This window comes from Trichoplusia ni, unplaced genomic scaffold (genome assembly GCF_003590095.1).
Source record: "Trichoplusia ni isolate ovarian cell line Hi5 unplaced genomic scaffold, tn1 tig00000423, whole genome shotgun sequence".
Taxonomy (NCBI): Eukaryota; Metazoa; Arthropoda; class Insecta; order Lepidoptera; family Noctuidae; genus Trichoplusia; species Trichoplusia ni.
Window position 1 is genome coordinate 3,384 of NW_020800027.1, and position 27,095 is coordinate 30,478.

At 35.9% G+C, this 27,095-nt stretch overlaps 2 protein-coding genes across 5 annotated transcripts; one reads left to right on the plus strand and one right to left on the minus strand.

Annotated features, from left to right (window-relative positions):
* The first annotated feature begins 2,095 nt into the window (after positions 1–2,095).
* Positions 2,096–8,415, plus strand: LOC113507051. Of its 3 annotated transcripts, XM_026889906.1 has the most exons (6): positions 2,096–2,278; positions 2,549–2,793; positions 3,229–3,290; positions 4,938–5,059; positions 5,892–6,042; positions 7,109–8,415. In XM_026889906.1, the coding sequence occupies exons 3-6, from the start codon at positions 3,270–3,272 to the stop codon at positions 7,223–7,225; spliced, it is 411 nt and encodes a 136-aa protein (XP_026745707.1). In that variant the 5' UTR covers positions 2,096–2,278; positions 2,549–2,793; positions 3,229–3,269; the 3' UTR covers positions 7,226–8,415. The 3 variants fall into 3 exon arrangements, with proteins under 3 accessions (XP_026745707.1, XP_026745705.1, XP_026745706.1); XM_026889904.1 differs by lacking the exon at positions 3,229–3,290 and having other exon boundaries at positions 2,097–2,278; XM_026889905.1 differs by lacking the exon at positions 3,229–3,290 and having other exon boundaries at positions 2,101–2,278; positions 7,113–8,415.
* A 272-nt stretch (positions 8,416–8,687) lies between these two features.
* LOC113507050 (anillin-like) lies at positions 8,688–25,792 on the minus strand. Of its 2 annotated transcripts, none has more exons than XM_026889903.1 (13): positions 25,008–25,792; positions 24,458–24,650; positions 17,012–17,099; positions 16,198–16,344; positions 15,591–15,704; positions 14,977–15,138; positions 14,385–14,475; positions 13,970–14,116; positions 13,441–13,586; positions 13,134–13,214; positions 12,714–12,881; positions 12,006–12,206; positions 8,688–11,371 (listed from the first exon to the last, which is right to left on the minus strand). In XM_026889903.1, the coding sequence occupies exons 1-13, from the start codon at positions 25,174–25,176 to the stop codon at positions 11,087–11,089; spliced, it is 1,992 nt and encodes a 663-aa protein (XP_026745704.1). In that variant the 5' UTR covers positions 25,177–25,792; the 3' UTR covers positions 8,688–11,086. The 2 variants fall into 2 exon arrangements, with proteins under 2 accessions (XP_026745704.1, XP_026745703.1); XM_026889902.1 differs by having other exon boundaries at positions 15,591–15,740.
* Between the last annotated feature and the right edge of the window lie 1,303 nt (positions 25,793–27,095).

Below are 27,095 nucleotides of genomic sequence, written 5' to 3' on the forward strand. Positions count from 1 at the left end.
ACTTTTTAATTGACCCAAGAAAGAAGACTTGGAGAAACAGAACAATATAATACGTTATGTTGTATCTACGTCCACGTATCTAATATATTAATAGAAAACGTTATCAAGAAGGTTGTTTATTTTGAAAATATGCACAAGATTGTTATTACTGGACCGTTATAATAACATAATGATAGTAATCTGACGAAACACTTACGTCAACTTACGAACTATGGCAAGAAAATTAAAATAACAATTAAGAAAGTCTTTCACAACACATTGGCAATGAGAAATACATCAAATAATAACAAAAGTCGTTCATATATTGGCTCACCTTTTCTTAGGTTAACGGTGCGCAAAGAAAGCCGGTTTCTCTTACACGATGCAGTTACACGTTGTTAACGATTTTTATTTAAAAAAATGGCAAAGACGTGTTGTATGCGGTCGGCACACAAGTGTACTGCGGTAAACAACAAGATGACAGCGATTTACTCGCACGGCAACGCTATCAGTGAAACTACGTCTTCTGATTGTGCTGCCAAAATGTTACAGAAAAGGTCAGGGTTTCTGAGACAGGTGATGACATTATTTCAATGAATTGTTCAGTGTTGTTCCACTTCAATAGCAGCGCCTTTGCCTAAATAAATGGCTGGAAAAAAGTAAAACAACTGTCATTAAACTTATCACAATAATGCTACTCCCGCGTGTGGCATTAATTTTGAAAAAGAACTCGGAGTTCGTGACAGCCATTTTGTAACACCAAAAAAAGTTGAAACATTAAAATGGAAATATTTTATTCATATTAGTTGGTTTATTTATATTAGTGACATCCGTTCGATTGCCGTCTTATTAACAGACTGATTGAATTTTAATTTATTACTTACGAAGACAACTCTAAACCAAAACATTAATTATGATCATTCGATAAACTAATTAAAACCAGAATTTAATTGGCTACGAAATAAAACTCATGGTTGAGTCAATTTGAATGTTTAATTATTCGGATTATGTAAAAAATGTCAAAACATTTTATTTCAAAATTTGTGTAGCTACCTATTGACACCTTATGAGGATTATAACATTTTTATTTAGAATTAAAAGAAATTATAGCTGCAAAACATTTAAATTCAAACCTGAAATTGAAACAAATAAAAATTGACAAATATGTACTTATTGTTTTTTAGCAGGGCTTCGCTTTTTTTTGTAGATGTATACGTCTTGTATACATTATAAATTAATTAAATATGTGTGTGCACCTCGCATTCCTTGGGATAGCCCAAGATTGACAAATGTCCATTTTGTATCTAATTAAAAAAAAATCTGGCCTTTATAAGCATATTATTAACATTATTCCATTATGTAGCATAAAAAAAAAAACAATTAAATTGACCAAAAAAGGTTGTCAGTGTTACAATTGATTTATTTTTTAATTTTAACTTCAGTGGGTACGGCCCTATGAGAATGTATTAGTCCTACTTCTATTTTTAAGGAAAATTTATTTAGAATCTACATAAATCCTACTTAGTTGTTATTGGAGCCCTTTTTGTTGTTTTTAATTGTCCCCAATTATATTTAGTTACGTATCTTTTGATAAGTAAATAGGGCCATTTATTACACTGTTATTAAAGAAGCCGATGACGCGTGATGAGTACTCGATTCTTAAAGTTATTTTCGTTTTAAAACTGAATTTTGATAATAGCGTCTAGGGTCCTATTACCGCCTAAGTTTCTAACTGTTGAAATCGTGTGAAGCGGTGTTAAATTTATAAATATCTTCATTGACGTCTGGGTCTGTTAAGTCTTGTACCGTGTGTTTGGAAACTTTACGAAAGCGTTTTGTACCATGAAAATTCGATACACATTTTCCCCATAGTCAATGATGGAAAAATGGACAAAAAGAGTCATATTTTCACTGTAATTTTATCCTAATATAAACGTGAACCCTTACTTTTCAGTCTACAATTTCATTCTTACTCGTGACATTAAAATCCAAGCAGAAACATACAGTGCAAGTAATCCGTGTTCAAGAAAACATATTTATATTTATCACAAAGAATCGCGTCACATAAGAATATCAAGAAAACATATTCAATGTGTTTAGTTTTCTATACCAAAGGATTCAAAGGAACGTATTGAACTTCATAAATAACGTTCACAATGGCGGACATTTTGTATAGCGCCATCTGTTGGCTCGCACGAGCATTGTCGCGTCGTGACAATGGATCAAAGAAATCTGAATATGTTTCATATCTCACAGTGGTCTTATGTTTTCTTAAGATATTTATAAGTGTACTCTAAAGGTGTGTTTTGAATCGTGTTGTTTACCTACTGCGTACTTTTGTGAAATTGTGGTTGTTTCAGACGTTTTACAAGCAGGACTTGTAGCTGAACAGATAATAATCTTAATGAGATACTAGTTCAAAGAACAACGTCACGTAGCGAAAGGAATTAATTTTATTAGAATTAAAAATCCTCAATTTAAGCGAGTATTCTCCAGTTCAACCTTGACTGGTCACTCAAACACTGGACCCCATTTTTTTATTTTTGAGTCACGTTGGAAAATGTTTCAGAAATGCTTCGTCGTGTATGTAAAGACGCAGACAAATTGGCAAAATTCCGTTCATGTCGTGCAAGATTCTACAGTTTTATTATGAAAAATTAATACATACGATTCGAAAAGGTGCCGAAGATACTTGGGTTTTATTGACATCTGAGGGCTTATAGCACTACCTCTTAAATGTAATTAAATACAATGCAAAATGTTAACCTCAGGACTCAAACCTGCGACTTCCGGATATTCGTGACTCTCGCTCAGGTCAGTGACCAATATTTCGTATTTAGTTGCAAATCCGACTAGCTATTTCCCGCGAGGCCGCCCGCTACAAATCGAAGAAGCCATGTGTAAAAAGTTTTGTTTAAATCCGGTCAGAGGGTTTTGCGTGAAAGAGGAACAAACATCCGTGCATACAAACTTTCGCGTTTATAATGTTAGTAGGATTAGTACGAAATAGGCTATTTTTGCTTTTTAAATAGCAATTAAAATATTATTCCAAATGTGAAAGTGTGTCAGTAGCCGTAGAACGACATCTCTCTTTAGTCCCAGAAGCGAAAATCGGAACTCTGCTCCCCCTCTTGATATTTTATCACCTACTCAAAACCACATTTAACAGTATTTTCGGTGGCACGTAGTTCCAAAATGGTTACGTTAAAGGAATATTGAAACAAACATAAATAAAAGATTGCGTTGCAGGTTCGATACACGTGAGGTAAACTTCGTAGTGTTACACTTAAATGTTATTTCCGGGAACAGTGGTAAGTATTTATGTAATTTAATGTTTATAACTCTTTGAAATAAGTAACTTTACCTAGATTTTTCAGGTACGTAAATAATCTTGTGTGTCTATTTGTCTCTAAACTCAGCTTGGAAACAAGCGACTAAGAACAAAAGTAAACAACAATAGAGGTAACCGAATCAATCCCACCACTGAAATAAATCAGTCGTTTTTTTTATTTAATACGTGTTTGCATAAAAAGACACATTTAGATTCTCTATTATAAGAATCAGAATCAGAATATCTTTGAGTTAAAATGGAGTGGATAGGGTATAGATTATAGATGTATAACATCTATAATTATTAAAATTAAATGATGTAACGGTTTACTCACGCGTATTTATCGGGGTAGCCCGACTAGTTTCGGACCCAACCGGAGTCCTTAATCATAAGCAGACGCGGCGGGATCGCGAGTCGAACTAGTCGGGCTACCCCGATAAATACGCGTGAGTAAACCGTTACATCATTTAATTTTAATAATGAATCATTCTCACGACAGTTACTATCAAAACATCTATAATCTATACCTATCTCTAATTTATGAGATATAGACACAATTTATTTCAGTCACCTCATTATAAACATACACAAACAATAAAAACAAATGTGTTTCCACATGTGACTCATTTGGGACACCACAATTCACATTATAAAGCCTGAGAATCCTGAAAATATGGAATATGGAATTTTGTCTGTCAGAATGATACCATGAAGAGCCATATTTTCTTTTTAGTATTTTTAAGAGTTTTCCAAGGGATTTAGTAACACTGAGTCATGATTATTTTAATGATTTTATGAACCCTTTTTTGCGTAGGCTAAGAGGTGCTCTTGTGGGTGTTAACGGTACTCCATGGGTGTAATGTGCCTGCTTAATTGGGATTTAAGACTTTAGACATTGTACTAGGATTCCCGTTGGAGTAAAGATTATTCCCCGTTTTGGGTTTTATAAAAATATATCACGCACGAGACGAGTACGAGATATTTAGATTTTTTAATTTGGGGGACACACCAAGGATCGGTTGATGCGGGAATCAAACCCACTGCACGTTGCCGTTGCGTAGATTAGACATTGGTATCTGCCTCGTTATTTAAGTAGTTCACGATAGCTGCGTCTCTTGTTCGAATCCCGGGAGAGGCCTTTTTATTAATAATAGTCGGTATATAAGTACGTTTATTTGACGGACATTGTTGGTGAAAAAATAACCTTGCGAATCACCATTCAAATTTGTAAATAAAATGGTACTCGCGCTAGAACTTAATAACAGCTGAATGGATCAAAATGACTGATTTTGTATTTTTTTTCTTTAAATATTCTTAGAAGTCTAGAGAAAGTATATGTGGTGATACGAAAGGCATCCACAGGCATGAGAATCAAAATTTAGACCATGAAGATTTATTAAGAGACTTCAGTTTAACAGAATTTTATTATTAATTTTTCTATTTACAACGATTTACTTCTACAAAAATCCCAAACGGCACCGAATAGTCCTTATACCGTATAGTAAATACCTTTGTTGTATCCACAGCACGCTTTATGCATTTCAGCCCTTTACATCTTTTTAAAATCTCCCACAAAGTATAAAAGTGTCCGCGGAGGTGTAATCTCATCCCTAATCTATGCCCGTAGGAGTGCGTGGAGCGATGCGCGGGAAAGAGGTCTGCTATAAAAGATGGAGGACCGCTCTACAGACCACTGTTGTCTGTGACCCGCGGAGTGCAAAACGTTGAGATGACGACGGTGGGTTGTAGGTGAGTTGAACTTTGGGAAACTTGGTTTAAAGTTTCTGTTTTTTATTTGTAGTTTTTCGCTTTACTGTAAAAAAACTTGCAAAAAGTTTTTTTGCAGAAGTTAAAATGGTGTTTTTTTATTCTATTTAAATTTTGGCAAGTTTATGCACTTGTTCAAAAGTGAACTAAAACTCATAGGGAAATCTTTGCTATTATAAAAGTTAATTAAGTTTGAGACTAGGTACTTTAACAAATGCAATATAAATTTTCGGTTTCTTTTTTAATTTTATATTTTCTGAAACACTTTATTTACTTCAAACAAAAATTGCTTAAAACTTTTTAAGTCCTGTTTTATTACGGCTTCGATCGTATATTTGGTGCTTCAGTGTTGGTTGTGAACTACTGGGTGCACTGAGAAACACAGAAATATGTACCAAGAAAGTTAAACTCCATTCTAATGAATGAATTACTAGGTACAGTTAACAAAAAATATCTGCCAATCTCGAATATTTAGGAGTAAGCTGTTTATTTCGTGCATGCAACAGTTTTTTTTAAATACGGTTGGTGTCTGTTACATGTTGTTTAAATATGTGGTGATGAAGACATTCATTGTTAGAGCTCCCTATAATACAAAGGGTAAAACGAAACGTTTTACTGAGACACCGCAGTCTGTCCGTCGACCTCATACGGAAATACGTCTCAGTGCTTAGTGTCTCAAGCCTGACTCGCACTAAACCCTATTCCTTCTTTCATCTCTTCGTTCTACATTTTACCTAGTTTGGGACCAGAGGTGACTCATGACCAATGTGCGACTATAAAAACCATATTAACATCCATTTTCTCGTTGCCGTAGATGCGTGGTGGTGGTAGCGGCGTGTGTGCTGGCGGCGGCGCTGGTGTCAGCTCAGATCACATTCAGCCGCGACTGGACCGGCGGCAAGCGGGCCGCGCCCCAGCTAGCGCTCGACTGCGGCCAGTTCACCAGGCTGTGCAGGCATTTCGTAGTTAGTATCTTCATAAACAGGCAACACACTGTGCTTAGATGGGGGTGAACATCATAAAATGACTCTGCCACCCCGACGTAATAAGGTTTCCGGTTGAATCCGAAACTAGTCGGGCAATCCCGATGCATACCAGACACTAAGTGTTATAAAAAGTGCTTGCATTCGAGACAGTTGCAACTGTTATAAAAAGTACTTAAGTTCACGTGCTAATGAGCTGGTCAATTATGTCCCAATGGGTAACCGCTGGAGTGGAGGCCGTATCTTGGCAAAGGCAGCGCGACGCACTCCCTGGTCAGGCCTCCTAGCAAAGTAACAACAATTCTCTACAATAGGGACTATAAATAGGTATAATAACTGGCTTTAAAATAGTTTTAGACTAGCCAATAGATAATCGAAAAATAGGCAAATATTTTTGCCTCTATCTAAACAATTAAAATTGTCAACGACCAACTGCAGAGTTTGAGTGAGGGGGCTTATGACGTAACGACTTATAAAAATATATGACAGCGTAAAATTTAAAGTGACGACACGGGAAGTGCCATTCGCTGTAATTTAATCAATTTATGTTTATAGGACAAAAGTAAAAAATAAACATTAATTATTACTCATTAAACAACAGGACGTCGTATTAACATTTTAACGTTAATAGAAAAGTCGTTCTCTTCCAAGGTAATCCATAGAAACCAGTAAGAAGCTTTAGGCATATAATCTTTCCTCTCTAATCCAAGCCAATAGTTATAGATCGCATTTTGCATTAAAATGCGTATTTCGGATTGAAGCAGCTTCAGACGGTTTCAAGACGCATATTACATTTGAGTTATACCGCAGGGCCCTAGTTGATTACAATGGCCGATGAATGAATGGCAAATGGATCAAATTTCAAAGTATTATTTCTCCAAGCATTTTTTGTTCTTCCTATTCATTGTATAGACAGTGAGTATTCCGCCCCTTATTGAATTTTCATTTGTACATAGATCAATTAGAGCCCAGATCAGTCTCAGAAGCATTTAAGTTACTAATTGAGCCTAGAATTAAAGTACTAATCCATAAATCCTTTCCCATGTTGGCAGCACGAATTGAAGCAAGCCCTAACATCGGAGATGACCAGCAAGCACCACCAGGAGCTGGACAAACCGCTCTACGACGAAGAATAACACCGGTCGTATCCTACTTGAGGACATAGGCTAACATGATCGACTAAGCAATGAAATGGAATTCAATAGGCGTTACTGTTCGTGTATTATTTTCTTCAATTTGTTTTGCAGTTGGAAAGATCTTGCGTCGAAACAACTAATTTATTAATTACTCTTAAAAGTTGTTGCTGTAAAACGATTAGAGGCCAAACAAAAAGTCGATTGTCGATTTGCAGTATTCAGATAACGATTATTATTTAGTACCATAAACAGAACTCAGTTCGTCAACGGGCTTATTCTTAAAACCAACAATATGTTTAAAACTTTTACAGAATTTATTTCAGTTGCTGCTATAATATAAATTAATTGTTGGTTCTTATATATCATTTGTTGATTCTGTAGTTTGGGGAAGGCTGGCCCAACATTGTATTTTTTAAATTTATTTAATTTTTTACACAAATTGTCACACACTGATAACAATTTAATGATATAAAAAGCACAATATAATTATCAACTAGAATCACTGTCATGCCCATATCAACAACTTCCCCTAAATAACCTTTTACAATATTACAAATTAATGTTAAAATCATTTTCTCCGAAACAGATTAAAAATTAACAATAAAAGAGTACCATCTGCGGCCACTTTCGCAAGAGTTAATGACTCAACCGTTAACTCTGTTACATTTTCCTCTAAGGGCCCGTAATAACATGATAAATGTTAACATTTAACGCCCCCTAAAACCGGTTACTTAATTGAATTATTAACCAAAGTTGAGAGAGAAATTTTTTATCTGTGGACAGTTTGAGTTTTATTAGCTTTGCTTGTTGCTGCGTACTGAGACGTTGGTAGACGTTTTTTAATTATTTCTTTTTGGTTGTCTGGAAGAAATTGTTACCTCTATTCTGACACAGTAGATACCAAGGCTAAGCTATGAAACTCTGTTGTAGAAACTTTTTTTATGGTACATTTTTCTTCCGATTAATACGTTATTCATGTATATTTAAATAATTTATATTGTATATCTATTTCGTCTATATATTAGTAATAATATAATTATCTCTAGTCAATAAAATGCTTGGTAGGTAAGTAGTTAGGTATCCAATTGCGAGTTAAAACATGACAATGGTACATCGTGGCGCGATATTATGATAATTGTCTAGTTATAAAGTATGAATTACTATTATTAGCAACTTTAATCTCTGTATTGTATTATAAAATAAAGGGGATTGAAATGTATCCGTTTCCTTATTTTTGTTTCGCATCCACATAACATACATATCATTAACACCAGAGACTGTTTAAAGTAAGATAAGACTGATCGCAACTCTGAAATATATCGTGATATCCATTCATATATTGAATGACATTTGCGTTATAATACAAAGTAAAACTATCAATTCAAATAAAATTTTTGGAAATAATTTTTTTTGGAGCAGTTATGACAATTAGAGAGTTGGTCCCCAATCTTTGAAGCTCCAAAGTTTTAAAACATTAAAACACAACATGTTCTTAAAATATTTATATTATTGTAATAAATTGATTTTATTTACACATAAAATATAATTACAAACTACACACACAATTATTGCAAAATTCAATCAATTCCAAACATTGGCGTATAAATTCTAAAGGTGTTAATATTCCTATAAAATATTGACAAAGACGGTAAAGATAATTGAATTAATAATTTTATAGTAGGTACGTGTATTATTATTGAATAAAAAAATATTTCAAATAGCAACTCACAAAACCAGTGAAATCCTTTATAAAACAGTTAAAATCTGTTTTGATCATATTGTCTTTCATGGGGTGTCTTTGATATTTGTTTTACACACACAATTTTCAGTTTTTGTTAGTGCTGAACCATTAAACTAAAGACTACAATTATTTAGTGATGTCTAAAGTAACTAGAAAAATATCAAGACAAATTGCAAAAGAAACTTAGTCTAAAATATGGTTAATGTATCTCATGAATAATATCTAAACAGGTTTGTAAAATCCTTCCATTAAATAATTTTAAAGCAATTTATGGCATTCATATGAAAAATATTTTATTGAGAACTAAATATGTATCTAAAATTAATGTGTTACACGTGTTCTAAGAATAACATAAGATATATTTTATTGCATTATTATACAATGCATGCATTTTATCAATTTTGCGGATACAACAATTTAATTTCATTAATGTACTTATTTTGTCTGGAGGCCTACCACCGCCTGTTAAAGGTATTACTAGAAATTATGGAGGCGAGAAACTACTGAATAATGTTTAGTGTTCCATCCACAACTAAAATAGACTTGTTTCAATAGTCAGCAGGTTCCTAGACTTTAAAAGCAGTGGGAGTTAGTCAATAGTTAGATATAAATCACAACTCACACCAGTCAAGTAATTCCAGTTATTTACCGTCGAGTAACTATTGGTCCTTCAATGATTGCCAAATTAAAGCTAAGTTTCAGTCAGACTAAAATCTATACACGTTAAGAAAACCTAAGTTTATAGCTATGTTACAAATTATGAACTAATGTCATGAATATGTTTGTAAAGAATTATCAAAATTCGAGTTTATAGTCAATTTTATGCTAAAAGAGCAACTATTCATACTATCGCTCTTAAGAATGTTCAAGAATCTTTTAGTTCAAACTTTCGTCTCGTCAAAGCTAAAACTACACACTGTGTGCAATAAAATGAGGCTATTCTGTTAACCAAAAGGCTAAACTAGAATGTAGTCAAGGAAGTCGAATTCCAATTATGCACTTAGCATGTTCAGGAAAAAATACTTTTAAATAATTGTTTTAGAACCCAGTGGTTAGCAAGTAACCCCATTTTACGCTTATACGTAAAACATAAAACGTGATCCCATAAAAGTCACTTATTTATATTGGTCCTGCCAATACAATACTGTTGGAATGAAGGCGGAGTCAAGACGTAGGTACTTGAATTGGATGTGATGAGTGTCGTCATAATTTTGTAGTTTCCAGCTAAAAGCTTGTGATTATAGGAACGCACGCGTGTAAGTCATCTCTTGCGATATGTGAGAGATAGGACAGGAGATGAAAAAAGGGCAGTCTAGCGTGCACTTTATAGACATTTTAATCGGGAAATCCATGGACTGGGCGTTTACATGTTTTAGGAGGTAACAATCACGCACGCGCTCACTATGGGTATATATTTCTGTGTCTGCAAGAGATTTAATATCAATATAGTTAACAGATTTAATAAGATTTGTTATAGTGGGTAAGAATCTTTGGAAATGTTTTGTTCCAGTGTACCTTATACTGAGAGAAATTCACATCCAATTCGAGTGCCCACGTACTAACCTTGTCGTATTCGATTACAATCACATCTCACAGCGATCTGTCTTTTACAAGATTACTTAAATATCACAAGTTTGTCAATATCAGCTGTTTATCAAGTTTCGTGGCGTGGTTTGGTGTTATCTTTGCCCTGTACGAAATGAGTTGATTGTGAATCACAATTTACATAATAAATCTTTTATATTATCATCGCTAAAAATATTATTTTATTCTTGCAATTTCTACATTAGCAGTAGAACTGAAGAGGTTTTTTAGTGTTACAAAGGCAACTTTTTATTTCTTTGGTCATATCGAAATTGTTATTCCTCGATAAAGACGAGAAGTTGCTCACAAGCTAGTATTTGAAATAACGAATAAAATATTACAACTTTGACTTTAGCAGTAAATTTACATTTCGTACAGCGCAAGGACAACATTTAGACACACACAAAAGTCATAAAATGGAGTGAATAGAAAATAATTGCAAAAAGCGTGATTCTCGTGTGTAGCAAGCAAAGTATGCGCAAACCGCTTTTTTAATCCTTGAACACATTATCTAGCCCTGTTAAACGCAACTTAAAACACTACATTCCTATTCACACCATTTCGCCTAATCCTCATCAGTCCCGCAGCAGCGGACATACTCGAGCGCCTTATTGAGCGTGTCTATCCACAGGTCCCGGTCGCGCGGCGTGTCGGCGGCCAGCAGATGCCTGCGCACGAGGCTCCCGTTGGCGCCGCGCACGTACACGAGCGAGCCGCCGTCGGGCACGACGAGCCCGGCCGGGACCATGCTCTCCAGCAGGATGGTGTTGGGCCGCGCGCACAGGTCGCGCGGGGCCTTGCTAGCGCGCTCCGATATCACTGATGATAGGTCGATGTCGCCGATTGGCATCTGGAAAGCAATGGATTCGGGTCTTACGTCTCTTGTGATGTTACACTGAAAGATGCACTAAGAAGTCGTAATTGCCTTTTTTTCTTTCTTAAGCTTATTAAGGGTCACTAGTTCAATGATTAAACGTTTCTTAGTTCCGAAGTAAAGAAACATCAGTAGTCACTTTAATTAGGGTTGACGCCATTTCTATTATTAAATGATGTAACGGTTTACTCACGCGTATTTATCGGCGGGATCGCGAGTCGAACTCAATTCGAAGTCAGTTCGACTCGCGATCCCGCCGCGTCTGCTCATGATTAAGGACTCCGGTTGGGTCCGAAACTAGTCGGGCTACCCCGATAAATACGCGTGAGTAAACCGTTACATCATTTAATAATGAATCAGTCTCACGCCATTTCTATTACTGATCATTAAGGGTTTCATTGTATAAGAATTACTAGTGATATAAATCGAATTACGAAAAATTCATATTTATTACTCTGATTGAAAAAAATAATGACTAGCATACCACAGACATACTACTTTGACATTCTTATTAACCCCATTAACTGGTTTTTATATTGTTCGCATAGTGCTAGATTACTTAAAAGTACAGTCAAGTGATTACTGTAAAGTTTATCAGTTTCCAACGGACCTTCCTCTGCACATCGTCGGGGTACTTCCAGTAGGCGAGCGTGGGCGGCTGCAGGCGGAACCAGCGCCGGTGCCAGGCGCCGAGCCCGCTGACGTCGTCGAAGGCCGTGAGGAAGGCGGCGTGCGGCGCGGGGGCCGACACCTGCACCCGCGCCGAGATGTTCACGCTCACGCTGCCCTCCAGCGGACTGCCGCACGGGACCTAGAGGGAAGGCGTTTCATTATTATTATAAAATACTACTGCGTACATAAGAGAAATATATTTTCTGTTCAAGTGTGTTTGTATATTGGATTTGTGTCAAAGCAACCCTTACCACAAGTTTTGTATTGTTTAGTGAGGGAGTCTTAATAAATACATCTGTTTTTCTTCATACGGCAAACAACTAACATGAATAAAGATTTCCTAAGCAGGTTAACATGACATTTATATTTTAAACAATTTGGAAAGAATCAGGTACAATACGACCGTATCATCACTATATTTTTGGAATACCGAACAAAACACTCTCTGAAAAGCGAACAGCCATTTTCTTCATTTTATATTATTGTAGCTCTACAACCATACAATGCGAATTATTATAAAACGTGAGTGTATAATACATTAATTACAAGTTAATGTTCTGAACTTTCCTAAAAAGTATTATTTCTAATTTCAAGATACGAAACGTAAAGGTTGTATTTTAATGTAATTTAAGGCTCGTCACCTCACCTTATTGAGTGTGAAGCTCTTCCTGGTGGCCTGCTGCAGTGCGAATATGCAGTATCCGTGCAGCGAGAACTGCGGGGTCCGCACCGCCAGCGGGCCCGCCGGGGACTGCACGCGCGGGGCCTTCAGCTCCGACACCTTGGACTTAGGGGTCAGCAGCTTGGAGCTCGACTGCGGACCAAACATTCCACATTTACAACAGAGCTTGTCAATAAACATTGCACGTGGTATCTTAGTGTGTGTATCTGGAATTTCGTGATGATACCATTTTTAAATAAGAATAGAAAAATAGTACCAATCTAACCAAGGGGTATCGTGTTGCCCAGGTAACTAGGTTAAGGAGGTCAGATAGGCAGTCGCTCCTTGTAAAACACTGGTACTTAGCTGAATCCGACTAGGACGATTTTAAATAGAAATTCTTACCTTTTTACTAGTTATGTGGTATTTAACTTCGTGTGATAGTACTTCTTTGGAAGCTTGGAGAAGGTACACTTCTACGGTAACCTGAAACATTATAATTTACATAAATACCAAAGACGAAAGAACTTCTGAAGCTAAAAGGACGTCCTTCACATGGTTGAACTGCGTGTTATTATGATAAAGCAAGGTTGGGCTACACTTTTTATACAGACATAAAATTATTTTTGATAAAGGTTTAAAGGCTAAAAGTGACTTTACAAAATAAATGCTTTCATCAAATTGCAGTAGTAATAGTAGACTATAATCTTACTTTGAAGTCGCTAGCGAGGCCCAGCATTCGTATATCGTCGGGGAACTGCAGCACTGTGGCGGTGGGCTGTGTCTGCTGCATGCTGGTCGCCAACACGCGGTCGCGACACTTGATCAGGCACACGGCGTGGTGGCCCACTGCGCCGTCTGAGGTGATGGTTATTATTGTAGGTGTATCAGACAACGTATTGATAGTACATTTGTTTAGATACTTAAAAGGCTTTTTAATCAATATTGTTTTTGAATAATTGTGTGTTGTTTGATTATTATTATTTGAAAAGACTCCTTAGTCTGGAAGCCGACTACAACATAGATGGGAAAAGGCTAGCACGGAGGATATTAGAAATACTCCCACCTAGTAATCCTAGGTCACGGGAGAAGTCGGCAACATACAAGTCATATGCACAAGAAAAACAAGAAGGAGTGAATCACATAAATGCTTGTCCTGCATCTTTTACGTCGCGTGTTTTTTGCCTGTTGACCTATACCAGTCAGTTATCCATGCAGCCTATGTGTAAGTGCACACGTACCAGCGTTGAGTTGCCGTATGTAGTCCCGCTTGAGCGGCACGCTGAGCGCCGTGAGATGCAGCGTGGCCATGCCGGCGGTGGCGGCCGGGCCCGCGCCCTCCACCTGCAGCCGCTGCAGCTCGTGCAGGCAGGCCTGGCGCCGGTGCGCTGGGGGGGACAGTACATGTGATGATAACAAATAGCAAACGTGACATAATATTCTCTTGAGAAGAAATGAGACACAAAACGCATTAAGGCAATCAGCTAAGCGCCTGACTCAATTACATAGGCAAATAACCAAATAAAAAATATATTTAAATACTGCTCTTTTACTGATATGTGTGCAAATTTTTTTCAATTAGGAGAAACGACTGCTCTGATGTTTAGTATATTCAGACTCGGTTTTATTACCTATAACGGCAATAAGGATACTTACTTGCAAGTAACAATAATCTCTCTCCCTCTGCTTGTTCAGTGGAGCCGCTGAACTCGATTGTGGCAGCACACAGGTTCAAAGCTTGGCTAGCCTGAAAGCACGCACACACACAACTTTAATCTATGAATTAGACGAAACAGATTAATTTAGGTATTTCATGTTTTAATACTCCGTTCTACACTGATTTAAAAATAAGAAAAATACATATTTACACTTTACCAGTACACTTTAATACCGCCGTCAAATTCAGCCTCAAGCAAGGTTCGAGAAAACAAATCTCTGAGGAATAATGCTCTGCTCAATAGTGATAGGATACCTACATGAGATAAAAACTGTTTATTTTTTATTTTATTGTACCTACTTCCCCAGAGGGGAAATTTTCAAAAAAAATCTTAAGGTTTGGCTTAGCGGGAGGGAGCGCCAGACTTACTGACTAAAACACTCCTGTTCATGTTATATTAATTCATTTGCCCTTCGTGTAGCAGGGCCACGGTAATCCTTTCGGACAATCCCGCTGCCCCGACACACATCAGCCTTAATGGGCTCAGAGCTCGACAGAGCTTGCCGACTTCTCATTGATATTGTATGTTACCTGTGAGATGATAGTCTGCTGCTTGGCGATCTCGTTCTGCAGCTCCTTGATCCTCTCGCGCACGGTGGTGACGCTGGCGGCGGGCTCGTCCGGCGTGGGCGGCGGCGAGCGCTCCGGGCTGGCGTGGCGGACCACGCGCAGCGGCGTCGAGGGGGTTGACGACTGGGGGACGATTCATAGGGTATAATTCATAGGATCAAGACTTATTATAACAAGTTTAGTATATATATTTTTGTAATAGAATTTATGCATGGAAGTAGTCAACTAAAAAGAAGTTACAGCAAGAAAACTTGTTATATTTCACATAATGTCTTGACCCTTCTCTCGACTCCTTTATATTTAAAAATAGATTTACTTGGTGATGGCTTTGAGTCTAGATTTCAATTAGAAAAAAACAAATGAATCTCAGAAAAATATATTTGTGAATGCTTACTGATTTTATTACCAAGAATTTAAATCATTCAATCCCAGAGTTCCGAGTGTCTTGACATCACAAATTAAGCTTAACCACTCCGCTGTCCCGCGTATAGACAGAATAGTCAAACAATATAAATGTTCACATATGACTAACGGGTCGGGGAAATGGATAAGGAAAGAAAATTTGACTAACTTACCGCGTTCTGCATGCGCCTGTAGAAGCTGACGCTGTGGACGAGCTCCGCGCCGCGGTCGTGCTTGCCGGCGGGCGTCACCTGCACCTTCAGCGGCGACTTGAAGGCCGAGCGCTCCTGATACACGAAACTTGTTGAGGACTCCACCGATTGCTGCAGGCGGGGGGTTCTATTGTATAGCTAGCTATTGTGGGTGCTACTACTGGGTTTTGGAGATCAAGAGTGAGTTTTGCAGTTGGTTCATGGAAATAGTGATTTGTATTGATAAATTTAATGAATCGAGCTATTAGAGACATTTTACATCGATCAAATAGCTCTTTAAATAGCGTGGATATAAACTAACTTTTGTTTTTCTTTTTGTTAGTAGCCGTTAGTTGTCTTTTAGACAGTCATTTTAAGATATTGAGCCATACGCCGCTAGTAGGCGTCGCGGAGCTAATACATTTTTACATATAAATGTACAATAATTTTTAACACCTTTCGTAAGGTAGATGCATTATTCATATTCATTTAATAGCCGTTTATTCGTGGATAGTCCGACTAGTTTTGGTCTTAACCGGAATTCTCTGATTCCTGACCATCATCACTTCAAGAGTTACCATGAAATTACCTTGTTAACTTTAGGCGGAGAGGGTCCTTCGACCTGTTCGTTGATGGCCTCGTCCAGTATATCGTCCAGCTCACTGTCGAGACCGCTGCTGTCCGAGTCGCTCTCTCGGACCGCCTTCTTGTAACTCGTGTTATTTTTCTTTACCACCTGAAAACGATAGGGAAATTAAATCATGTTTTCTGAAAGTAGCATTTCATCACTTTCAAATTCTTTTAGTGAGTCCAGCAAAGTGTGTGTGTTATAAGAGATTGAAGTGATGCACTAAATAAGACTATTGTTGTTGTAGTTGACCTATTGTGAAGTGTGTGGTGAATAGAACGAATGTTTTGCTAGCAGAGAATCACTTACAACAGACTATCCTTACAGAAACTAAATAGGATACTTACTAGAGTAACGCACTATAACTATTATCTGGGGGTAAAATAATAATTATCCGCTTTCGTATTCCTGTTATACAAGTATAATTATGTAATGTAATGTATTTTATTGTCAAGTAAATAACTTACTACTATTTATTTAGCAAAGTTTCAAAAGAATCGGAATGGTAACGTTAATATAATTGTATCAGTTTACTTTATAATTCCCTTTAGGGTCCTGACCCTACAGGCATTGTGTACGCAAAAACGAAACTTTCACTTCGACTCAACACTTAACTTTAATGTTCCGAAGATCACGAGATCGAAATCTTAGTAAGATCGTTGCAGTTGCCGATCTACCTTGTGTACTGTGCCATCTTGCTTACACAATCACAAAATTGATTTCAAGATTTAATCGAGGAGCCCAGGGGTAATATTAAAATAGTATTTACACTTACATTCATAACTTCACGTCCAAAAGATGTTTCGGCCCAATTGTCAGATTTGTTCATTTTATCATTGACCGATTCTTGTACATCTTCAGAGCTGAAATGTAAAGAACATTTTGTTAAAAGCTTGCGAAAGCTCTGCTAACAGACACGATTTGGAGAGGTTTAAAGGCGAATGAGGTTTGAGAGCGTTTAAGAAAGTAACGACGGAATTAGAAATTAAGTTGCGTTTAGAGTGCTGGGATTCGACCAATATTGGATCAGTCTACCTAAGCTTAGTAAGAGAAACACATAGTTATAATAATTTTATTCCTTTACACTGCCGTAAAGACACTTAGTTTTAAGATTCTCAGTCTGTGTTTGGTTTAGCACTTGTTTGGGTTAAATGTGCCAGGTACGTGTGGTATTCAAATTAAATGAGGTCCTACATTACAATAAATTTGCAGTAAAAACCGGCAGCCCTAGCAAGTTGCTTGATTTTAGGAACTGCACTCAAGAATTGACGTTTCATGTTTACATTTCATTTTAATTAACATTTATTTTATATCTTTTTCGTACAGAAAGCAAAGTTTTATTTACGCACGTATTACGCACGTATTACGCACGATTAAAGAATCGTGCGTAATTAATCCTTCTTGCTGTATTTTTGTTCATCTACAACTCGAAAAGACGATAAGCTATTTTTTTAGCACAATAACGGATACACACGAGAGAGAAATTAATTTCACCCTGCTATTTAATAGGTAAAGAAAATGTCATAGCGACTGTCTATTTTCTTTGCTGCTTATATTAATTTGTTCCTTACAAGATTGTTATACTGATTAGATGAATTAATCTTACTAAAATGACTTACAATACACATTAGCTACTTGATTTGTTTAACTTCTAATCACTACAATAATGCAGATCATTTTCTAATGTTGATAGTTCATACATCGATAATATTGAGGAGGGATGCCCAAAAACTTACTTGTGACTCATCAGAATAATACCCTTGATCTTTATTTTCAGTATTTGTTGTCATAGCTGCATCAGAAATACATCTTACTAATATTATAAAAACTCGAAGGTTTGTGCGTTTGGATGTCTGTTACTCTTTCACGCTACCACTAAAACGGATTTAGACGAAACACCGATGGATTACACAGATGGTTTTGTTACTTGGATTGTCACATAGCATAGGTACATAGTTTTTATCCCGATTTGATGTTCTCGTGGAATCGATTTACGGGCGGGCCTTCAAGTAACATACTTCTACATCATATGCTATTATTTCAACTGCCTAACAGGGTTTATAAGATACAGCCCCAACGGACAGACAGCGGTGCCTAGGTAACATCGTCCCGTTTTACCTTTTACGCTCTGAGTCCAACAAACCAGTAATTATATTCGCATTACCCCTCGCCTACATAATGGTAGTAATGACTTAATCCCATCTGCTGCTTGTTGACTGTCGAATACGTACTGAATGGACAGGAAGCCATGTGTATTGCAAGCAGATGTTTTAAGTATAATTACTGTTAGTATGAACATCTGTTGGCGGTGTATTGCAGTTAGTAATAAGAACTTATTAGGTATTAAGATTAAAACCTTGACTAGGCTGTTGTTTACTTTTTTCAATCGACTTTAAAAAAGAGGTTCCTGATTCGTCGGTTTTTTATGTTTATTACCTCAAACTTCGGACTGGTTGAACCGATATGAATCTTTTTGCATTTAACGGAGAATGTCTGTAATTTAGTCCTATAAACTTCATAAGTTTGGCTCATTTAGGCTAATTTTAGGTAGTACTCTTTATTACTTAATAATATTTTATTGTAAATAGCCTTTAAGAAATTGAAATAAATGATTTGATTATGATTTGAAATTAGTTTCATGATTATTTATTTGGTAAAAAGGTAAAAATGTTATTAGCTGATCCATGCAGGTCGCTTGAGCGCATGTTTTGACGGGATCACCGATTTAAAAAATGATAAATTAATGTATTTCTCATACTCTTCTTTTTAACATCCACTGTAGAATAAATGCCATTAACATTTTCTTAAACTATTTAGTATAACCTACATTTCCAGGCGCAGCCCAGTTAATAAGGCTTTGTTGTCTGTCCATTCTTCCGTCCTTCTGTCACTACGCTGTATCTAATGACGAACCGCGATAATTATAGATAGCTTATTACTGTTAAAACTTCCATAATTATATTTTTCTGTTGCCGTTCTAATAGAATATACTAAAATAAGATTGTGGTCAAAGCCACAGTTGATACAGTCTTAATTTTGATAGGACACTAATTGGTTTCTACAGCCTATTTTTGTGCGGTACCTACTCAGTGCCGCAATTCTGACCAGCGCTTGACCGGTTATATTATTAATTTCTTTACAAAATTTCGCCTAACAATAAGTTCTACATAATGTCATAATGAATCTGGGCTTATAAGAGTTGTAATAACCGGCGATGTCCAATTGTTTCATCAACGTTGTCGTTTACTTTTTTAACCGCGTAAAGAGCGACGGGACCTTAGTAAAATCTCTATGAGTCACGACTTTCTGACTGAACAAAACTAACTTCTTTTAAATATTTAATCACGTGTCAACCAATTACCAAGTTTCAGTAGGATTTTTGTCATTGCGCCTTTGACGTTCTGCGCTTTGGTTAATTTGCGATGGTTTGTCATTTTGCGCTTTTGACCTTAAGCTCTTAAATGATGAATTATATTATCCTCGGACAGATTTGCTAAGTACATAACTTTTAGGTTACTTCAGTAAACAAAGCAGGCTCATGGATAATACCTACAAAATTAACACAACCAAATCACATACTGAGAATCCACAACACTGAAAAGGAGATAAACGGCAATAAAGGAATAAAATAATCAAACTTGTGTTTCAATAGCTTTATTTTAAAAAACATTACTAATTAAGTTTATTATTATCACAGACAACATAATTTATAAAATACCTGAAAAGGAGTCTTATAATTATAAGATTAGTCGATATTACATTAAATAATATATATTATTGAAATAATTAATGGCATTAGTATATATTTTAGCCTGTACTTAAACTTCTTAAAGAGAAACTGTCATCGCTTAAGAGCGAGATGGCGTTATACAGATCGCATGCTCACACAACGGCAACAGACTTTCATTAAGAACATAGTACATGCATAATAGGAGATATGCAAGCAAACACACAATTGTTTCTATAGTTTTCTGTATTTTTTAACTTAAATGCCCATCTGCCACTACTTTACACCTTAAAGTAACAGAGGTAGCGTGCGACTTTAAAGTGCGCTGTCAAATTCAAAAAGAACAATTGAAATAAGTTGTGTGAAAATATTTGCTTGCACTAGAGTTCATTTTCGCTTGCGCTATGTAATCTTTACGATATAGTATTTTTCTATAAATGCAAACCGGATAGCTAACTATTCATATATTATTATGTACTATATTTGTACTTAATAAATAAATAATAACGTTGAACATATGTAGACAGCTTATATACGTAGTTATAGTCTAGAACCAAGTAGCTTTATCACAAATTACTAACGATGCGATATCTATAAAGGCCAACGCTGAACACTTAGAAAACTTTTATTGCTGACTTTATCGTGTCAAAGTCAAAAAGTACTCGAAATAACTATTGCTAGTTAGCCACAACGCCTATAAACGCATTCATAGAATACTATAAACTGTTACCTATTAATCTTATTCAAATACATATCAAGGCTTAACACTGCAATTGAATTTCAACCTTATGAACATCTAAGTAGGAATTGGTTTAAATCGATATATTAATCTGATTATGCACGTATTGTAATTTTAGGCCATTAGCCCAAATAGTCTAACCTATTTTTTATTAAGTATTTTACCTATATACACTTGATCGGAATAGTTACTTCGGCATATCCTATTTATTTTTCAATGTAGTTTTTTTCTGATGCTAACAGTAGTTTTTTAAGTAGTTCTAGATGTAATATTTATCAACTCAATAAAAGAAAATCAGGATTACTGTAATAGGTATACCATTCATTTTGAAATATACATTTACCTAGCTAGGTTTTTTCTTTCTAAAGTAAACTATCAACCGCAGCTTGTCAAGACGAAGGTAATTAATTAATTACTCTCATAAGTGCAATTTCTAATTAAATCTTAGGAAATACACATCACTGTTACTGAGAGATATGTACGTCATCATACGTAGTTATTTTTAACGCGATAAGGTTGATAATCGCTTGAGTAAATTTGATTGACTTGGTGTTGTTTTATGTTGGAAAGTAATCATTGATACTCCTCAGTTGACAGTTATACTGTTACTAGCATGGGTCATCAAAATGAGTGAAAGCTTACTTAAAGGTTTAAAAAGCAAATTAGTTGTTTTCTTCCAAAAAAATACATGAAAATAGAGAAGAAACAGAGTTACAGAGAGTCTCTAAACAAGATTAAAACGAGTAGAAACGAGAGGTTCTTAGTAGATTATCTGTCTTGAAGAACGATTTAGTTTGTAAATTTGCAATAATAGCCTTTCCTTATCTTAGGCTGTCACTAATTTTAGGTATGGGTATTTAAAAAAAGGTAATCAAACTCTGTGTGTCTTGTTTAGGCTGTTAAAGTTAGTTTAGTTATCTATATTGTTGTTTTTCATTCGATTTTAAAACTGCGTTTTTAGACAAAACGACTCACCATGTTTACCTATTTTAAGTACCTAAACAAAAGTATAGATAATTATAATTCACTGGAAATGTACCACCATTATTATGCATGAATAATAAGTAGAATATACATGTATTAATTGTGCATACAGCATCGATTTAAGTAGATTCACACATAAACTACTATTCTATACACGGAACAAGAATGTAGCAAAACCACTACAATCTACTAGGCAACATACAGTCTTACATTATTTTTATTGATTGTTTTTCTTTAATATAAATTGGCGTATTAATTTTTCTTACTCTACTAATCAGAGAAATTTTATAACGAGAATCATAAGACTAAGGCAGTGTCAATTTATGTTATTATTTATTTTACGGGGGATTTTTAGTATTAGTACTAATTGTCATGTCTAAATGTAATGAAGACGATTTTTGAACTCCTCATAGTCAATGAAAGATTATGATTATTAGACAAACGGGTCGAAGATTAACTAGAATTATAATTAATATTGAGAGAATGCATTATTTTAGATATTTGTTTATCTGACGACAAGGGACAGTTACACTACACACAAAATAATTATAAAAGCTCAATATTGTCAATATCATTCATTACCTTCGATATGTATGCTAGATAACATTTTTTTCGCTACCATACGGGCCACCATGCAAATCGACTTGACCTAATAACGGGGAACATTTGCTGAATACCTAATGAACACTCGTTATACACAGTTAAGTTTATACTTGTATAATAGAACTAACTCTACATTTGTAAGTCGTTTTATTAACGAGACAAAGTATATCATTGATAGTTTCAATGAGACATGTACCTTTTAAATTACCAGTTCGACTTCGTCTTAGAGTTTGCCGCGTCAGCTCATGATCAAGGACTCCGGTTGGGTCCGAAACTAGTCGGGCACTCCCGATAAATACGCGTGAGTTAACCGCATCATTTAATAACGAACCAGTCTTCACGATAGTTTCTATAAAAACAAAAGACTTAGGCTGCCTTAGATATGAATGGTTTCACTGTACAGTTACTGCCCTATGTGATATTTCACACACGCCTTCTTCAAAAGGAGTGACTACAAATGTCATCGTTGCTCATTTTAAGCTGTATGAAAATGTTTAGAAACCGAACTGCTAACAGCATATTGTTTGTATGAGTTTACACCTTAACATAGTATTGTATCCAACTTTTGTATTGCAACTTTGTTGTTAAATATGCAATAACTATAATCAGAACCGCAGTAACGTAATTGTTCGCGAAATTGTGTATTGTCTCACAAATATTCCCGTTATTCGGTCAGCGTTTATTAAAGAATTCACAGAATGTTATTTAAGTTTATGTTGTAGAATAGCGAATATTTAGAAATACCTAGATTATTTTTCGTATTTGACTTAGTTTTATGTCATTTTGGTCTGCAAAAAAATTGGCTAGATATAGGATAAATCGCTTACGATCAAGATTACTTCTGAATGCTCTTATTTTGCAACTGGGATCTTTTGATATCAAAACGGTTAATTCTGTCTAAAATTAAGGAGCACCGTAGGAGGTTTTCAAATTACTCGGCTCTTAAGCGAAGCTGAGTAATTTGACCGATTTTAGCTCATGAATATTCTTTTTACCAAAACACATTGATGATTAATCCTACGATAAATCTTAAGACAAGTACAGTCATTAATGTGCATAACCTTCTGGTAATGGTTTATTACCGGAGGCAGTCAATGTTAAGCCCTAACCTAATTCAATTAAAACAGTTATAAAAACGTCAGTCCAATTATTTTAGGCACGCATTATTCATGTTAATTACAATTGTAAAATTTATGATAATTGATTCTAATCATTTGCATGTCCGATGATATTGATTTATACTATAAATAATTAATATTTCATGAATATAGTAGCATAGTGTAATATGTCATGTAGTTTTTTTCTTTGAAACAGTAGTTTAGTTTCACGAAAAGAAGCTTTAATTGAAATATAATAATAATATCAACTTTCCTGTTTCTATTCAAAATGTTGGCTTTATTATCTCTTTTCGATAGTCACCCGGTTTAATAATAACAGGTGATTAGTCACACAATTTCGTCCTAATCGCATTTTAATGTTGCCAACTGTATGCCCGCATGTGTTACTTATGTATTTATGTACAAAAAGCGGATCAATGTCAACTTGATCACGCGTTAGAATCTGGGGCCAAATCTACAACTCTAAGTAATGTCATTGCTGTTGAGTAAGAAGGACAGCACTACAATATGTGAGTGGTGTCTCTTTTCCGCAACTGATAGGTAGAAGGCCCTTTGCTATGGTTAAAACTGACTTGACAAAATTTGTCCCTAGCTTCATGTATAATAAATAGATAATAGGAATATTAATAAATATCTGCCTATGTGTATAATGCACCAACTGCGCAATAAGTTGTCTAGATTGCTTATTAAAAGTACGATTACGTTAGGTTGTTCAGTTAGAACCTTCTCAGTTCACAACCTCAAAGTAAAAAAGCAATTGACGTAAACAATAGTAAGACCTTCATCAAATTATATGCTTGTTGGTCGATCTTCCAACAAAACACGAATATCAATGTAGATTTACTAAAATCACAAGCGACCACATTCAAAAACCATTATTGAAATGTGGACATCGTTTGTGGATTGTTTATGCCAACCAATCGCACTGCAGCAAAACACTGAGAACAGCGCCATCTATTGATTCAACGATCAATTTACAGCGCCATCTATGTTTCACCAACTTAAATACATAGGAAGAAGAATATACATTCGAGAGTATAGTGTCCACACCTTGATCCACCACAGTCTGAATACTCTTCTTGTGTGTGTGACGTGTCGGTTTCAATATCAGAGAGATGTGGGTATAGACTTGTTGGCTGTTGCAAGACCGCTCCATTGGTTTGTGGGTCCTTCTTACTGTTGTTAACTTTTATCCGTTTCACGTCATCTAATACTGAAAGGACTACTGGCGAGTCTTGAGAGCCTGGAACAAGGTTTTAAAAGTGTGTATTTGGGTTTTAAGATGTGATGAGATGAGCGATGATGATGATGCATTAAACAGTAGTATGGTTTAATTGCGAAACTTTGCATAAACTTACTACACGTATTATAACAGTTTAGTATGAATACATCAAATATTTCTTAGCATGTCCAATAAGGCAGAGCCAGGTTGCAGACTAGCAAAAATAAGAAATTACACTTAATAAAATTTTATAAATCCTCTCCAGCCACGCAACCCCATTGTATAATATTTCTTAGTCAGTCTTAGGCTTGTAAAAATACTTTTCTAACTATGAGCAATCTTAATCCTTATCTATAAGGTAATACAGATTATACTCACTGCGTCTTTTAACTGGCTGTGCACCAATAACTCTATCCTCTTTCTCAGCCTCCTTTTCTTTATCATGGAGAGCTTGTTCGGACCTGGTCTTCTCTTCAAATGTGACTTTAGGGATGTTGGAGATGATCTCCGGCTTCTTGGTGAGGGTCAGGCTGGTGGTGCTGCCCATGAGGGGCGCCTTCTCTGAAGGGTCATGCTCACTGGACTCATCGTCAGAATCGTTCGGGTTTTCTGGTTTTTGTTGTTTCGGCTGAAATTGAGGAATGGTTTTATTAGTTTAATCGTAAATTTACAGCATATAGAAAGAGGTTTGATTGCTAGACAGTGAGTTGTATAGCTAGATTGATTTATTATAAAAATTACAACATACAATATAGTTGTCTCTAAGTACCGTTTTGTCGGCTAGTGACATCATGAGTCTCAATTATCTTTATTTCGCTTTACCTAAGATGTTTTTTGTTATTCCGCAAAAGCTAAATTACGTAGTCAATATTAACTAACTGACAGATCTAATACAATGGTATCCATCGAATCAAAAGTATAACGATCATACAAAAACATACAGATGGTATGTTTGAGTAAGTAAAAGAACTTTCAAGTAAATTATCACCTAAACATTGTGCATATAATGCCTCAATTCCTCGATACACGTAACATCCGATAAATAAGAAACGTGTGGACCTCGTGAACCGGCGTTGTGTAACCGAGGCACCGTGGGTCGCGGTGTTGAAATAGGGCCTTAGACTCTACTCGCTAATCAACGATTGGAAGCGGTTTATTATAGTCTCGTGAACTTAAACGCTCATTATGAGAATACAATTGGCAGGTTTTAGTACGATGACAGATAAAATATCGACTGCGGATAAGTGTGTACACTTGTTATGTATCAAATTTCTTAATTGTTAACTTACTAGTTACTTTAACTCATGAACATTTTTGTTATACGATTTGATCTTAAGGCAATAATCTATAGATGGTAACCCGGCTACCGGTTGAATGTGGAGATATGATAGACAGACAAAAAAGTCCCTGATGACGTGCTTGCTTTTGCGCGGAGCGGTCGTTTCTCGTACTTGAGTTCCATAAAAAAATCTTCATATTTTATTTCTATAGTCCTTTTATGGACGAATAGAAACGTCAAACGTTGTAACGAACTGCAAGGTAATCATGTTACCATGTAAGGTAGTTGCACCTGTGGTTACTGGTAACATAATCCTTTACGATTTGTAGAGTATCAGGGTGGGTGGATTTGCCACTGTCAACAGAGCATTGCCTACCGCTAGCTCTTAAACTCATTTTCCAGACGTAGAGCGAGAGAGTCATTTGTAGTAGTGAAATTCTACAATAAATTATTTACAATAGAGTTCAAGTCAGTTGATACAGTTTTACTAAATTAGGGTGCAAAGTTTGTAAAGTACGTTTTAGGGACAATTTTGTATATAACTTCAGCTTTGTTTATCCGCTCTGAAGAAATAGGTACAGCAATGCAAGTGGGTCGAACAAAATGCCACCCACATGTGTTTATGGGAAATCTATGTAGGCGAACGTTCGTGCGAGATGTGACTTCATATGACAGTCAAACGAAGAGAAATTTAAGTGTAGGATTCTTGTATGTCTTTTACACAGTATTGATATAGTTTAAGAGGCAGGGTTATAATTACCGTATAGCTTTTGCTGCAAACTTTTGTTGGTAAATAGTAAAATTATTATTCCTATTTTGTAGAAAGTGGAGTAACAGTGAGGGATGGTGTCATATTTTATTGCCTTTGACGATTTGTGACATCGAAAACAAAACCGAAACATTTGACACGACAGACAGATCGACAGTCCGTTCTCGGTCTCTAGCCCAGCAATGACACAGTTACAGATAAGTAGTACTATTGTACTTCCTTTAGCAAGGGAAACTTTTGTCCGTCTGAGTTAAACAAATTGCTATTTCATAACTCCTAACCATACACACCACTAAGCAAACACCATTCATATGTTTCGAATGCTTGTTAAAAACTCCACTTAGTAAGTAAATAGCAATACATTCGTTGGTTCATATTGCACCACATTTCGCAACGAGACCTACTTTTGAGTGTAAAG

What these genes read in the sequence shown, in the direction of transcription:
- LOC113507051 (XM_026889904.1), top strand. Translation starts at nt 2,731, where the DNA reads ATGCAAAATGTTAACCTCAGGACTCAAACCTGCGACTTCCGGATATTC. An exon ending in TATTCGTGACTCTCGCTCAG is followed by an intron (nt 2,794 to 4,937) that starts GTCAGTGACCAA and finishes CTATGCCCGTAG; the next exon opens with GAGTGCGTGGAGCGATGCGC. An exon ending in GGCTGTGCAGGCATTTCGTA is followed by an intron (nt 6,043 to 7,108) that starts GTTAGTATCTTC and finishes TTTCCCATGTTG; the next exon opens with GCAGCACGAATTGAAGCAAG.
- LOC113507050 (XM_026889902.1), bottom strand. Translation starts at nt 25,176, where the DNA reads ATGGGCAGCACCACCAGCCTGACCCTCACCAAGAAGCCGGAGATCATC. An exon ending in TTGGACGTGAAGTTATGAAT is followed by an intron (nt 16,345 to 17,011) that starts GTAAGTGTAAAT and finishes TATCGTTTTCAG; the next exon opens with GTGGTAAAGAAAAATAACAC. An exon ending in CTCCGCCTAAAGTTAACAAG is followed by an intron (nt 15,741 to 16,197) that starts GTAATTTCATGG and finishes CCCCGCCTGCAG; the next exon opens with CAATCGGTGGAGTCCTCAAC.